General features: G+C 55.9%; 1 protein-coding gene across 2 annotated transcripts; it reads left to right on the top strand.

Moving 5' to 3' along the window:
* Nucleotides 1-523: 523 nt before the first annotated feature.
* PUS1 (pseudouridine synthase 1) lies at nt 524-12,745 on the top strand. 2 transcript variants are annotated; one of them, XM_082668206.1, is made up of 6 exons: nt 524-584; nt 1,351-1,582; nt 3,405-3,542; nt 7,305-7,407; nt 10,300-10,991; nt 12,489-12,745. In XM_082668206.1, the coding sequence occupies exons 2-6, from the start codon at nt 1,361-1,363 to the stop codon at nt 12,528-12,530; spliced, it is 1,197 nt and encodes a 398-aa protein (XP_082524332.1). In that variant the 5' UTR covers nt 524-584; nt 1,351-1,360; the 3' UTR covers nt 12,531-12,745. The 2 variants fall into 2 exon arrangements, with proteins under 2 accessions (XP_082524332.1, XP_082524331.1); XM_082668205.1 differs by having other exon boundaries at nt 550-1,049.
* The last annotated feature ends 489 nt before the right edge of the window (nt 12,746-13,234 follow it).

Raw genomic sequence — 13,234 nt, 5'->3', positions numbered from 1 at the left:
AGGCTTCATGAGGATTGAATAAGCTAACAGGCATCGAGCCACTAGAGCAGCACCTGGCACTGGCACATGGCAAGTGTTTTCTTACGAGAGGTTTGTGGGAAGGCGCTGGTCTGCACACTGTTGAAAGACAGGCTGTCATTCCAGAAGCCGGGACTGGTGCTGTGTGGCTTCCGGCCATGGGCTCAGCCTCTCTGTCCCTCGGGTTCCTCTTCAGTAACGTGCTTGCTCTTACGGTGCTTGCTCCCTAAGGCGGGCGAAAGGCCTGAATGAGCTGACACTTGTAACGCGGAACAGAGCCTGGAAGCGTAGTTGTTAGGACGATTTGTTCGCCCTAAGAGGGCGCATCCACATCGGCCTCAAACCACCCCCGAGTTGGCAGCGGGGAACCGGGCTCCCGGCGCCAGGCCCCGCCCTCCCCGCCCCGAAGCCCCGCTCAGTCCCGCCCCTGACACCAAGCTCCGCCCCAAGCCGCCTCGGCCCGCCTCGCCCAGAAGTACTTTTGTCCACGTCCGGCTGCCGTCCGGCCGCGCGCTCCGCTTCCGCCTTCGCCCACGTGGTTCGGCTCCGGCTCAGTCCGCCGCTCCGTGAGTGGGGCCGGGTCGGGGCGCGCCCCACTAGTCCCGGCGTGGGTGGCCGGGGTCTCCCCGATTCCCGAGGGAGAGCCGGCTGGGCGAGGCGAGAGGACGAGGGGGGAGCAGGAGGGACTGGGGAGGTCAGAGGTCAGCCTGGGGGTCAGGGACGACTTAGGTTATCCGCGGGCGGGGCTGGAGCGTGAGAGGGTCCCGGGAAGGTTAGAGTTCTCAAGGGGTGGGGCTGGAGCGTGGCCGTGGTCGGAGTTAAGGAGGGGCGGGCTGGTGTGTAGGGGCCCCGGGGAGGTTAGGGGTCTAGAGGACCCGGGTGGGTGCGTACCGGGGGAGGTCAGGGGTCGGGCGCGTGCCCCCCCGCCCCTCCCGGGCCTGCATGGGGCTCCCCAGCCTGCGGGCGGCGGCCTGGGCCCTGAGGAGAGCCTGCGGACCGTGGACCCCGCGCCTGGGACCGCGCCTCCTCTGGTAATGACAGTGCACTTGTCCGTGACCCCAGGGTAGCACGCTGACCCCCACTGAGCCCGACTGCATGCCCGGCGAGCACCAGCCCTCATCGCATAAAGTGCTGTCACTGCTCCATTTCTTGGACAGTGAAACCGAGGCCAAGTTGGTGGTTGGGCAAGATCTACAGTTAGCGCCCAGCTGGGATTTGGACTCGGTGGTCAGCCCAGGGTGTTTACTGGACCATGCTGCCACCGTCAGTCTTTCACTGGGCCGCTTCCTTCTGTGTTTTGCTCACACCCCACCCCCCCTCGTGTCTTTTCAGTTTGCCCCCCATGGCAGGGAATGGGAAGGCCCCCGTGCCCGTGGGGACCAAGCAGGAGCAGGACAGGAAGGTCCGGCGTGGCTGGCAGGGCGCGGCCAGGATCTGGGAGGAGACAGAGCAGCAGGCGAAAAGGCTCAGGAGCAGCGAGGGTGGAGGGCAGCACAGGAAGCTGCCCAAGCGCAAGGTCGTGCTGCTCGTGGCCTATTCCGGGAAGGGCTACCACGGCATGCAGGTGAGGGCGCCCGCGGGCTGGGCCGCTGTGCTTGGGGCAGGGACCTCGCAGCGACGGTTACCCAGTGAGCCATCTTGGGAAGTGGCAGAAAGAGGGCTCTCATTCTCACCTCCTTTATCGTGTGGGTCCCATCAGGCAAGATTTAGATTCAGATCGAAGCAGCTTTGAGCCCTGTTTCATCCATGCATTGCTTGGGTGCTTGCGGGGGGCGGGGGGGGGAGGTGTTCATGGGTCTCCCAGGGTAGTTAAAGGCCCAGACCTGCCGATGACCAGAGGCGGCAAGTGACGAGAACTCTCAGTCCGTCGTTTCCTCATCTCTCTGATCACAGTGCTGACTTTACAGGGCAGGAAGAGTCATTAGGCTGACCGATACCGCACACTAGAACTGGGACAGCGCCAGGGATGCTCAGAAGAGGCAGCTGTTACTCTTTGTTAGACACGTGAAGGTGACGGTTGTGGGTACGCAGGCACGTGAGAGCTCCCTGCCCAGCCCAGCCCCGTGACCCTTTCCTGAAAGGCACAAGAGCCCCGGCGCCCCGGCAGATGCACGTAGAGCTTCTTCTCGTCCCTTGTGGTCAGCGGTGTGGCTCTTACACTTCGGTGCCTCGTTCTTTAAACTTCTTGGAGGAATTCACTGCTGTGTAGAGTATCTCACTGAAGCGGAAGTTTAGGAAAACAGTGCCCAACCTTACCAGGTGCTGTGGTCACCTTTACTGTAAATAATAGTAGTAATGAGATACTTTGTATCCTATTTTAGTATTTTTCATTAAGTATAGGGTTGCACCCGTGAAACCAATTTGATGACCTTTGGTGACCACGGTGGATTGTGAAATGGTGGAAGCAGTGCTTCGGTCTCACGTAGTGGAACAAATAAACCACCTGCGCTGCTCTTCGCCGATGTTTAAATGCTTTTTTGTTTGAGGGTGACTGATTACGTGTGTTGTTGCCTTATGCGCTGTCTTGAGAATTTTGCCTGTGTCTCATCATCTTCCGTTTGCCTCAGTGTCCCCATTAGGGGAATGGAGGGGGGGTAGAGAGTGACGGTAGCTCACAGGGTGACAGAAGGACACAGCGGGATGTGGGGAAGGGTGGTTATCCCCGTTTCTTAATATCCATTCCGATCGCTGGAGGAGCATTTATAGCTTCTTGCTGAGTAAAGGGATTGGACTTAAGCTGCAGTGGGGACCGTGAGGTAGACTTTGGGAAGGACCTGCCCACTGTGGTGCGTCTTGGCGACGTGCTTGTCGCCCTGTGTCCCTTGCTTTGCAAAGATTTTCTTTGACGTCAGGGTGGTGATCTCACTGATGTCGCAGGGTCCTGCAGGCCCTGGACTGTGATTACACTACATCTGCACCCACTAGGTGCTGGCAGCACCGTGGGGTGGCGTCCTCCTCCAGCAGGGGCGCCTGCCTCCCTGTAGTGATGCAGGAGGGCCTGCTCCCTGCTGTGGTGAGGGAGGGGAGGCCCTGGGGTGATGAGGGAGGGGAGTCCCTCTTGGCCGGGTGCAACAGACAGATGGGTCTCCAGCAGGAGGGTGCTGGTCTCACATCTGACAGGTAGGGGGAAATGATGTCTTAGGTGATGCCCAGTGTCAGCTGCCCAGGGTGGGAAGTTTCTAGACTGTGGGTACCCACAGGTGGCTTTCCTGCTTCCCGTGGGTCGGGGGACGAGCTGCAGTGTCTCTCCACGCCAACAGGTGCGGTCCCCACCTGCCGGGTGCGGGCACAACGCACATGCCCCTACCTGGATCAGCCACGGCCCAGGGCCCCTACTGTGGTAGTGATTGAGTGAAAAACAAGTTTTCTTCTTCTCTTTTCCTCAGAGGAATGTTGGGTCCTCGAAATTCAAGACCATCGAAGATGACCTGGTGTCTGCCCTGGTCCGGTCGGGTTGTATTCCGGAGAATCACGGGGAGGACATGCGGAAGATGTCCTTCCAGCGCTGCGCCCGGACGGACAAGGTAGGTGCTGTCCCCACATCCCCTGCGGGTGCAGGCAGCACCGAAGCCGCCGGTCTGTGGCTTGTGTTTGCCCTCATCCCACTTTCCATCTTAGCACCTTTATCTCTCAAGATTCTCTTGGTTACAATTGACAGATGCACAGCTCAGACTAGTGTAAGTGGAAAGAAAGTTGTTGCCTCGTGTGGCCAAGAAACTGCGGCATTTCTGGCCCAGGTGTGGCTGGACCTAGGTGCTCAGGGCCACAAGGTCTGGCATCCTCTCTGTCTGTGCTTTCTCCTCTGTCGCTCCTGTGGGTGGCGTGGTGGCCACAACATCTGCCTTAGATCCATCCATCTCAGGCTCGCGATACAAGTAGGACCGCGTGGCCGCAGAGGCCCACCATGCGTGTGATGTTAAACTTCCTAGGAGCCACAGCCAAAAGGGAAAAGGAAACAGGTGACGCTGGGTTTTGTTATCAATTTTATTTAACTTAGTGTGTCCAAGGTAGTCGCCTTTCAACGTGTAATCAACATAAAAAGCGATGAACGGGAAATAGTTTCCATTGTGCGTGTGTGAGCGCCAAGTCTTTGGAACCCCGCGGGAGTCGCACGCTCAGGAGTCTCGGGTGGCCGTGACCCAGCACTGTCCATTCATGCTCAAGAGATTGAGTCCTGCTGTCTGGTTGGCTCTCCCACCGTCCCAGGCCAGTCGCTGGCTGGTCCCACCCTGGCACATTGCCAGGTGTGGGGCTGGTGCGAGCAGGGGCTCCCCACAAAGGAGTGGAGGGTGTCGCCGAGGCAGGTGGGACAACCAGCCACGGAGAACGTGAAGCTCTCCCCCAGGAGAGAGAAAACCCAAAGTGCCCGTGCACCTGTGAGCCTGCTCTCTCAGACCCGGGCCCTGAATCATCTCTCTGGCCACCTAAGGTCACTGGGAGTCTGTGGTACGCGTAGCTTTTTGCAGGTCAGGGTCCTGGGAATCTGAATAACGTTGAGTTTCAAAGGTGCAGCGTCCCCTGGGATCCACAGGCCCAGGCCAGAACCCCGGAGCCAGAGCTACCGCACAGACAGCTAAGAACAAAAACAGGCGCCTGGCAGTCTCGTGGGTGATCCAGTCACATGTTAGCTGCTCCAGGTAAAGAGTACCGGGGCTCTCCGTGGTGTTTGTTTTCTGTTTAACTTTCCCACTTACAGCTCTCTGGTTGTTTTCAAGGCAGAAGAAAAGTAAACATTTGCCTGAGCTAATGAAGACAGCATTTCCAAATATAGGGCTAGCATTTATTTCAGTTTTCACTGTTATTAGAGATGGTTTTATTCGAATATGTTTTCCTTCTTACATTTTGGGAAATCTAGAAAACCTTTGATACTAACATCCCCCTGGATGAACAAATGATGATATTTTGTTAGTTTTTGTTTCATATTAAAAAAAAAAGTTTCAAGGAGCTGTCATTCACTCCCACACATTTTGCCCATTTAAAGGGTACATTCATTGATTCTAGTCCTTTCTCACAGTTGTGCAGCCATTACCACAGCCCAGCTTAGAACATTTTCATCGTCCCCAGAGCTTCCCTGCACCCTTTAGTCATCACCCACTCTCCACTGGCACATCCAGAAAATTCTCCCTTCAGCGTGTAATCAGGGCTTTCCTGGTGGCACAGTGGTTAGGGATCCACCTGCCAGGGTAGGGGCCACGGGTTCGAGCCCTGGTCCGGGAGGATCCCGCATGACGCGGAGCAGCTAGGCCCGTGAGCCACAACTACTGAACCCCGCGCGCCTAGAGAGCCCATGTTCTGCAACAGGAGAAGCCACTGCAATGAGAAGCCCGCGCACCGCAACAAAGAGTAGCCCCTGCTCGCTGCAACTCGAGAAAGCCCGTGCACAGCAACAAAGACCCAATGCAGCCAAAAATTTAAAAAAAACCAGAAAAACGTGTAATCAATATAAAAAGATTAGCAATGAGATGTATTTCCATTCCTTTTTCGTGTACTGAGACTTTGAGACCTCATTTCAGAACAGCCATTTTATGCCCTCAGTAGCCACTCGTGGCCAGATGCCTCTGTGTTGGAGGGTGTCTGCCTGGTGAACAGTGGATTCGGCCTGTGTTCCATCTCGCCAGTTTATTTTTTGTCTTTCTTCTTTTTTACAAATATCTCTCCAACTTTTTATTTGGAAAAACTTCAGACCTCCGAAAGTCCCAGGAACAATGCATGAGCACCCTTGGTCTTCCCCTAAACTCGGCAGTGTTAAACTTTTGCCATATTTGTTTTCCTTTTTGTGCCTTTGAATGGAACCATTTGAGAGGAAGTTGCAGACGTCATCACCCTTCACCCCAAAATATGTCGTGTGAGCAGTGGCATCCTCTGGCAACTGCTTGGTGTCGCTGTCACCCTTGGGAAATTTAACACTGGTACACCGTTTCTTGTTGATCCTGTGTCTAACCCAGGGTTGATGGTTCATTCAGTTGTCATGTCTTTTGAGTTTCCTTCATTTTTTTTTTAAATTAAAAAAATGTTTTTTCTATTTCTTTTATTATTTCTTTTATTTATTTATTTTTTTGGTTGTGTTGGGTCTTCGTTGCTGCACGCAGGCTTTCTTTAGTTGTGGTGCACGGGCTTCTCATTGCGGTGGCTTCTCTAGTTGCAGAGCACGGGCTTTAGGTGCACAGGCTTCAGTAGTTGTGGCACGCAGGCTCAGTAGTTGTGGCACGCGGGCTCAGTAGTTGTGGCTCACAGGCTCTAGAGAGCAGGCTCAGTAGTTGTGGTGCACGGGCTTAGTTGCTCCGCGGCATGTGGGATCTTCCCGGACCAGGGCTCGAACCTGTGTCCCCTGCATTGGCAGGCGGACTCTCAACCACTGCGCCACCAGGGAAGCCCTTGAGTTTCCTTTAAAATGGTCTCGTCACCTCCTTTCTGTCCTTCCTGATGTGATGTTTTGGATGGTCCAGGCCAGTTATTTTGACGAATGTCCTCAATCTGTATTTGTCTGATTGTTCTCATGACTCGATACAGAGTAAAGAAATTTTTCGGCAGGAGTGTTACACGGTACTCTGTCTTCTTTGCTTACATTTAAAAAAATCTTTTTAGAAAGTATGATTGTAGCAAACAGAAAGGTGCATACAGTGTCAGTATAAAGTGAAACGGGTGATTCTTTGGTGAGCGCCCGGATAATCTCCACTCAGGTCCACACGTGGGTCTCTGCCCGCGTCCCAGGAGCCCCCTCCTCGTCCACCTTCCGAATCACACCGCTCCCCTCCCCCAGACCTTACTGCCGTATTGCCTTTTATGAAAACTTGCTTTTAGGAAAAAGGTGTAACATACAAATGGTGAACTGTGCTCTTCTTGAGTGCGGCGCTTGCTCGGTTTACCTGTGTCACTAGCACCCCATCCCCACAGGATACCTGCTGCTGTGACTTAGATGGTGACCTTGCTCAGCTCCAGTGTTCTGTCATCTAAGTTGCACTTTCTTTTTCCCTAAGTCCTTGAGGGTCACATCCAGGGTGGGACTTTATCTCCTATCTGCAGGATTTCATGTATTCGTTCCCGTGTTTCTTTGGGCTCTGAAGTTCACTTGTAATATTTTATAAGTTATGTGGCACTCACTCCCTTGGTATATAGAGCACTGTTCTTGTATCTGGTTATTCCCTTCAGATGCACTTCTGAAAGCAGAATTCCTCCACGGACAGATGTAGCGTGCATGTGGTCCTTCTGCTGAAGAGACCAGCTTGCAGTGTCGGTGCTCCAAGTGCAAGGCCCAGCTGGCCCTCCCATGTCTGCTTCCTTTGCAGGGTGTGTCTGCGGCCGGCCAGGTTGTGTCCCTGAAGGTGTGGCTGATTGACGACCTTTTAGAAAAGATTAACAGCCACCTTCCGTCTCACATTCGGATACTGGGTAAGCCTTGCAGCGCTGGGCTGCACACTGGGTGGTGGCCAGTCTCACAGGGACACGAAATTTCTTCTTTCACCGAATTTCTCTGTTGCGGAGCTAAGATAACAGAGTGGTCGCTTAGCAGTTGGAAGGAGTGGTTGTGAGTCAGCTGTAAGGAAGGGTTCAGTATTCCCACCTCCTTCAGAAAGGGACACAGCCAGACAGACAGACTTGGAAAGGCCCTCAGTGCAGCATCTTGGTGCTACATGTGCCTTGTTTTAACCAAATGCTTGGATATGAAAGTCCAGATTTGATAAAATTAAAACAGGGGCTATGACTCCCTATGGTAACAGGCCTGATAACGGGATTTGCAGTCTGACCCTCTCTGCCTTTTAAGTGGCATATATGTGCCATTGATAATTAATGTGGTACTGGGGTGGCTGGGGGTAGCTCTGCTTGCCTTCTGTTTCTCTCTGTCCCATTTGTTTCCCTCTTCTTTTTCTCCCTTCTTTTGGATTAATTGATGTTTCTTATCATTGCATTTCATTATCACCTTGGTTAGCTAATGCGATGACTCGCTATGGTTTTTTTTTAGTGATCGCTTTGCCGGCCCTTAAAGCAAGGGCTGGCAGAGGCTTTCTGTAGAGGGCCAGGTAGTAAACTGTCTGAGGCTTTGTGGCCACACAGATCACTGTCTCTGTTGCATATTCTTCTCCTTTGTTTCTTCTTTTAACCACCCTTTCAGCCTTAGCTCAGAAGTTGTACAGGAGCGGCCATGGTTTTAGCCACTGTTTGCCAGCCCCGGGGTCAAAGCATCCATGGGCCAGTGACCACAGCTGCCTTCACGTGAAGCCAGCCCACCTTGCACGCACCTCACACCTGCAGCCACGCACTTGCACCTGTCCTGCTGTCGTGACGTGTATTTCAGGTCTGCCTGTGTCATCACCCGCACACTACAGTGTCAGTTTTTCTTTAACCAGAGAATTAAAAACACTTCTAAATGCTTTTTAAAGTTGAAGTATAATCGGCGTATGGTAAACTGCAGAGTTCATTATACAGTTAAAACGTTGTGATGTGTGTGCATACCTGTGAAACCAGCCCACTTGAGAGAGTCACCCTCTGTCACCCCCAGAAGATTGTGACCCTCCCCACGCCCCTCCCACCCCATGCCTCACCAGGCGACCACTGATCTGCTCTCCTTCATTATAGACTGCTTCGTAGTTCTAGAGTTTTATGTCAATAGCATCGTAGGGAATGGCTTCTTGCACGGAGCCTCTGGTTAAAGATTCCTGCACGTTGTCAGGTGCATCCGGTTTGTTCCTTTCCATTGCTGCGTGGTTTCCAGTTGTTTATCCAGTTACCTGGTGGGGAGCACTGCGGGTGTCTCCAGTTTGGGGCTGTTATAGAAAGACACTGCCATGAACGTTGGGTACAAGTATAAATAGGGATCTCAGCACAAAGTCACAACCCTTGTTTTTGGTTACTTTGCCCACTATTGAATTTAGTTTCTAAATTTTTATTTGTTTATTTATTTGCTGCACCGCACGGCACGCGGGACCTCATTCCCCGGCCAGGGATGGGACCCGCGCCTCCTGCAGTGGCAGCGCAGAGTCCTGGCCGCTGCGCCGCCGGGAAGGCTCTGCATTTATTATTGGCATGGCATGGTTTTATTCTTATTGTCCTGTGGTCCTTCTCTGCCTGGTGAGGATAATTCCCTCCTGAAGACCTTCTCTGGGAGCCAGTCCTCTTAAAGCCCCATGTGATGCCTCTTAACATTCACTCCACGGGAACGTTCTCATGTATGCCACAGGTTGTTCCCCACTTTCGCTAAAATAATGCCAGACCCTACACAATTCGCAGCCGTTAGCACTGCTTACGTAACATGACCTAGCAAGGCTGTGTTTCCCTCGTTAGCAGCCCAGCCACGTGGTCGGCTGCCAGCCCCTTTCAGCCTTTTCTTGGCAGTTATATTCCGCACGACAGAAATTAGGTGCACAGAGCATACCTGCGATGCTGTGTCGCTGAAATTGGATTCTTAAAGCAAGACAAAACACAACAATAAGATTACCCCAAATCAGACACGACAGCGGAGACAGAAGACGGGAAGGGCGGCGCAGACGCAGCCTTGAACTGGCAGCCCCGGGCGGTGTCATCAGTCCTTGTAACATGAAGCCAAAGCTGGCCTTTAAGTCACAGCCTCCTTGTGAGGCTGAGTCCTCGCGACCCGGTCTGGGCTTAGCGTGAGGACAGCCGCGCAGCACGGAGCACCCAGGGCCCCAAAGCGCTTCGTGCTCCCCAGTTCCCAGAAGCCGCCCCCCCCAACGGTTGTGATTCTTTCAGAAGTTTTCTCTGCAAATACAGACATAATCCGTGTGCCTGTATTTTTCTCACAAAGAAACGCACACGTAGTGCTTCGCTGTGCTCCCCTCTCCCTGAGCGGTTAGGAAGCCTGTTGGGAGCCCTGGCCGGGCACAGCGAGCGTTCGGCGCTGCAGCCCCCGGTCCTTGGCACGGGCGCCGGGGCTGCGGGGCTGCTTTCGGCTCGTTCTGCAAACGTCTAAGAGCCGCTGATCGTTTCCCCGTTGCTGGACTTTTTAAGTTGTTTCCAGTTTCTTTTGCTGTCTGAACACATTGCTGTCCCTGGCCTCACCTGCAGGATGGCGTGTGATCCAAGGCTTCTGGGTCGGGGTCACCGGCTGGTGCTTTAGTCCGCATGGGTCCCCCGGGATCCTGAGGCGAGAGCAGGGTGTCCCGCACCTTGGCCGACCCCGGGGTTTGTTTGATAGGGTTTAGCTGAGGGTTTAGCGCACGGAGCCGGGGCCCCCTCGGGCTCGTCCGGGTTCGGCAGGTAAGGTGCCGGCGCTCAGACCTGCTCAGGGTGTCGTCAGTCTGTCCTCATCGCCTCCTCTGCCCCCAGGACTGAAGAGGGTCACGGGCGGCTTCAACTCCAAGAACAAGTGCGACGCCAGGACCTACTTCTACATGCTGCCCACGTTCGCCTTTGCCCACAAGGACCACGACGCGCAGGACGAGACGTACCGGCTGCACGCAGAGACGCTGGGGCATGTGAACCGGCTCCTGGCCTGCTACAGGGGCACCCACAACTTCCACAACTTCACCTCGCAGAAGGGGCCCCGCGAGCCCAGCGCCCGGCGCTACATCCTCGACATGTTCTGCGAGGAGCCCTTCGTGCGCGAAGGCATGGAGTTCGCGGTGATCAAGGTCAAGGGCCAGAGCTTCATGACGCACCAGATCAGGAAGATGGTGGGGCTGGTGGTGGCCATCGTCAAGGGCTACGCGCCCGAGAGCGTGCTGGAGCGCTGCTGGGGGGAGGCCAAGGTGGACGTGCCCAAGGCACCGGGGCTCGGCCTGGTCCTGGAGCGGGTGCACTTCGAGAAGTACAACCAGCGCTTCGGCCACGACGGGCTGCACGAGCCGCTGGACTGGGCGCGGGAAGAGGCTGACGTCACGGCCTTCAAGGAGCAGCACATCTACCCCACGATCATCGGCACCGAGCGCCACGAGAGGTCCATGGCCCAGTGGCTGAGCACCCTGCCCATGCATGACTTCAGCGCCACTGCCCACGCAGCCGCCGGCCCGGGCGCCAAGGTGGGGCTGGGGCCACGGGGGCTGGGGGTCAGGGGAACCGTGGGGCTGGCGCTGGCCCTTCCAGGAGCTCAGCCAAGCACTTGTCCACATCTGTCACTGTCCGTGGCTAAGCTTCAACCCACTCTGCCCCCTGTCATTGTACCCATTGTACAGATGAGCAAGCTGAGGCACCGAGAGGCCTGTCGCTGCCCCGGGGCCACAACAGTGGGAGGAGCAGGGCCAGGGCATAGGACCTGGTGGCCAGCCGCCCTGCTCCGCGCTTAGTGACGCTGGGGAGGGACATGCTCAGTGGCCGTCGTCCCGTGTGTGGGACGGAGGTGCCGCTGGGACGTCCTCCTCTGGCTCATGCTGCTGGTCAGTTGGCACGTACCTGGCTCCAGAACATGGGCTCGCTTGGCAGGCGCCAGGGACGCTGAGCGGCCAAGCGTCGTTCTCCTCGCCCTCTGGGCGGTGTTCCTGTCCGGGCCCGGGTGGTCTCCTCCGCCTGGGAGGGGACGCAGGCTGTGCTTTCGGCCTCACTGTCCCGGAGCCCTGCTGTCCAATACCGCCCGGGGACCTGGCTCAAAGTGTGATTCATCTGTGAGTTAACTGCCAACCTTATGTTAGAAGGAGAGCATCCACGATTGGAGGTGCTGGAGCTAAAAGTGAACATTTTACTCTAGTTCTCGATTCTCTACCCTGGGGCGAGGGAGGTCCCCAAAGCCCATGTTCGCTCATGGTGTCCCAGCAGGCTGTCAAAGGGTGAGATTCCCACCTGGAGCTCTGGGAGATTTCTTCCCATTGTCTAGATATCTAGAAAAACACTGTCTTCCCTCCCCAGCTGGGCTTGTAAACCCATGTGCATACAGGTAAGGGGGCCAGGTGTAAGAAAGGCAGGGGTTGCAGGTCAGATGGTGAATTCCAAGCAGCGTCGGGGAGGAGACGGGACTTGGTGGAGACTGTGGGAAACGGCAGAGCTCTCATTCCACCGGAAGGGCCCCTGCAGCTCAGCGCCAGCCAGGGGAGGGTGGCCCTGAGTGTTGTCGGAGCTTGCCTTTTCTCAGGAGAAACTGGGATTGCAGACGTGTATGTGAAATAGTCCACTCTTTAAATGGTGGTGGTTATCAATTTTCCCAGCACTGTGAGGCCAGATGGAGCACGTGTACAGATGGGACCTGGGGGCCAGGCTTGCTCTCTGCTTGATTCCCACAGACAGAGAGAGGCCTCTGACCGTCTGCCGTCTCTATATAGCGCCGAGGGGCTTGTACTTGACCAGCTTTGCAGTAGATCAGTTTTATGTCCCCAAGGTCACTGAAGCCTCTGGGAGCTGGAGGAGCCCAATGAAGACCCCCTCTGGTCCCCAGCCCTTGGCTTTGCCCGTTCAAGACAGGTTCTTGAATCAGTGAAGAGGAAGACGGGTGAGGCTGAGCCTCGCCCTGGGCAGCCCCTGTGCAGGAGAGGGCCCCCGCCGGGCGGAGCGCTCCCCACAGTCATTCCCTGTCTGCTCTCGCTCTGCAGGTCTCCCGCCCCCTGGAAGGCAGTGATGGGGACAGTGACTGAGCTGGCCCACGACACCGCACGCCGGGACCCGCCAGCCTGCTGCTGGCGGCATGCCTCGCCCAGACGGGACGGCCCGCGCGCGGCCTCCCCAGCTCAGGATCCTGAGAGCTGCGTCATTCTGAGTTTCCGTCACAGGGAGAACCTGCCGCGAGTCTATTTTCAGCTCACGCGTTGACTACACACAACTCAGCACGTAAAGACACTATTTTTTTAAAGAAGCGATTTTCTTATTAAATAAGTACAAACCTTGCTTAGTCACTTCTTTTACCTTTTTCTCGGTCTTTTCCACGGGTCTTTCACCGAGAGAGGTGCAAGGAGCACCGTGCGCTGTGTCAACAGCAGACCGGAGCGGTGGGAACGGGTGACCTGGTGGGGGCGCGTGGCTGGGCGAAGGCTGGAGCCGGCGGGACAGTGGGCGGCTCCTGGCAGGACTGGCTGCCCGGCTGTCAGGGTGGGGCTCGGCGGCCCGGCGAGCGGCGCAGACCAGAACAGGACAGGGGGGCCGTCGGGCCAGGGGTAGCAGTCCCCAGCGCTGGAGGACACGGGCTCCTTCTGGGTGTCCACCTGGCCCCCTGCGGCACGCAGCTTTCATCCTGGTCCGTGCATCCCTGGCGCCGCCTGTATTCCGGGCGGGAGGGAGGAGGGAGGGCAGAAGGAAGGGGCACATCGTTGACTGTCCCGTAGCGAGCCCTCCTGGACGTCCC

Source organism: Grampus griseus (assembly GCF_964374135.1).
Source record: "Grampus griseus genome assembly, chromosome: 12".
Taxonomy (NCBI): Eukaryota; Metazoa; Chordata; class Mammalia; order Artiodactyla; family Delphinidae; genus Grampus; species Grampus griseus.
Note: the sequence above shows the minus strand (reverse complement) of the source record. Positions and strands in the feature narration are given on the sequence as shown.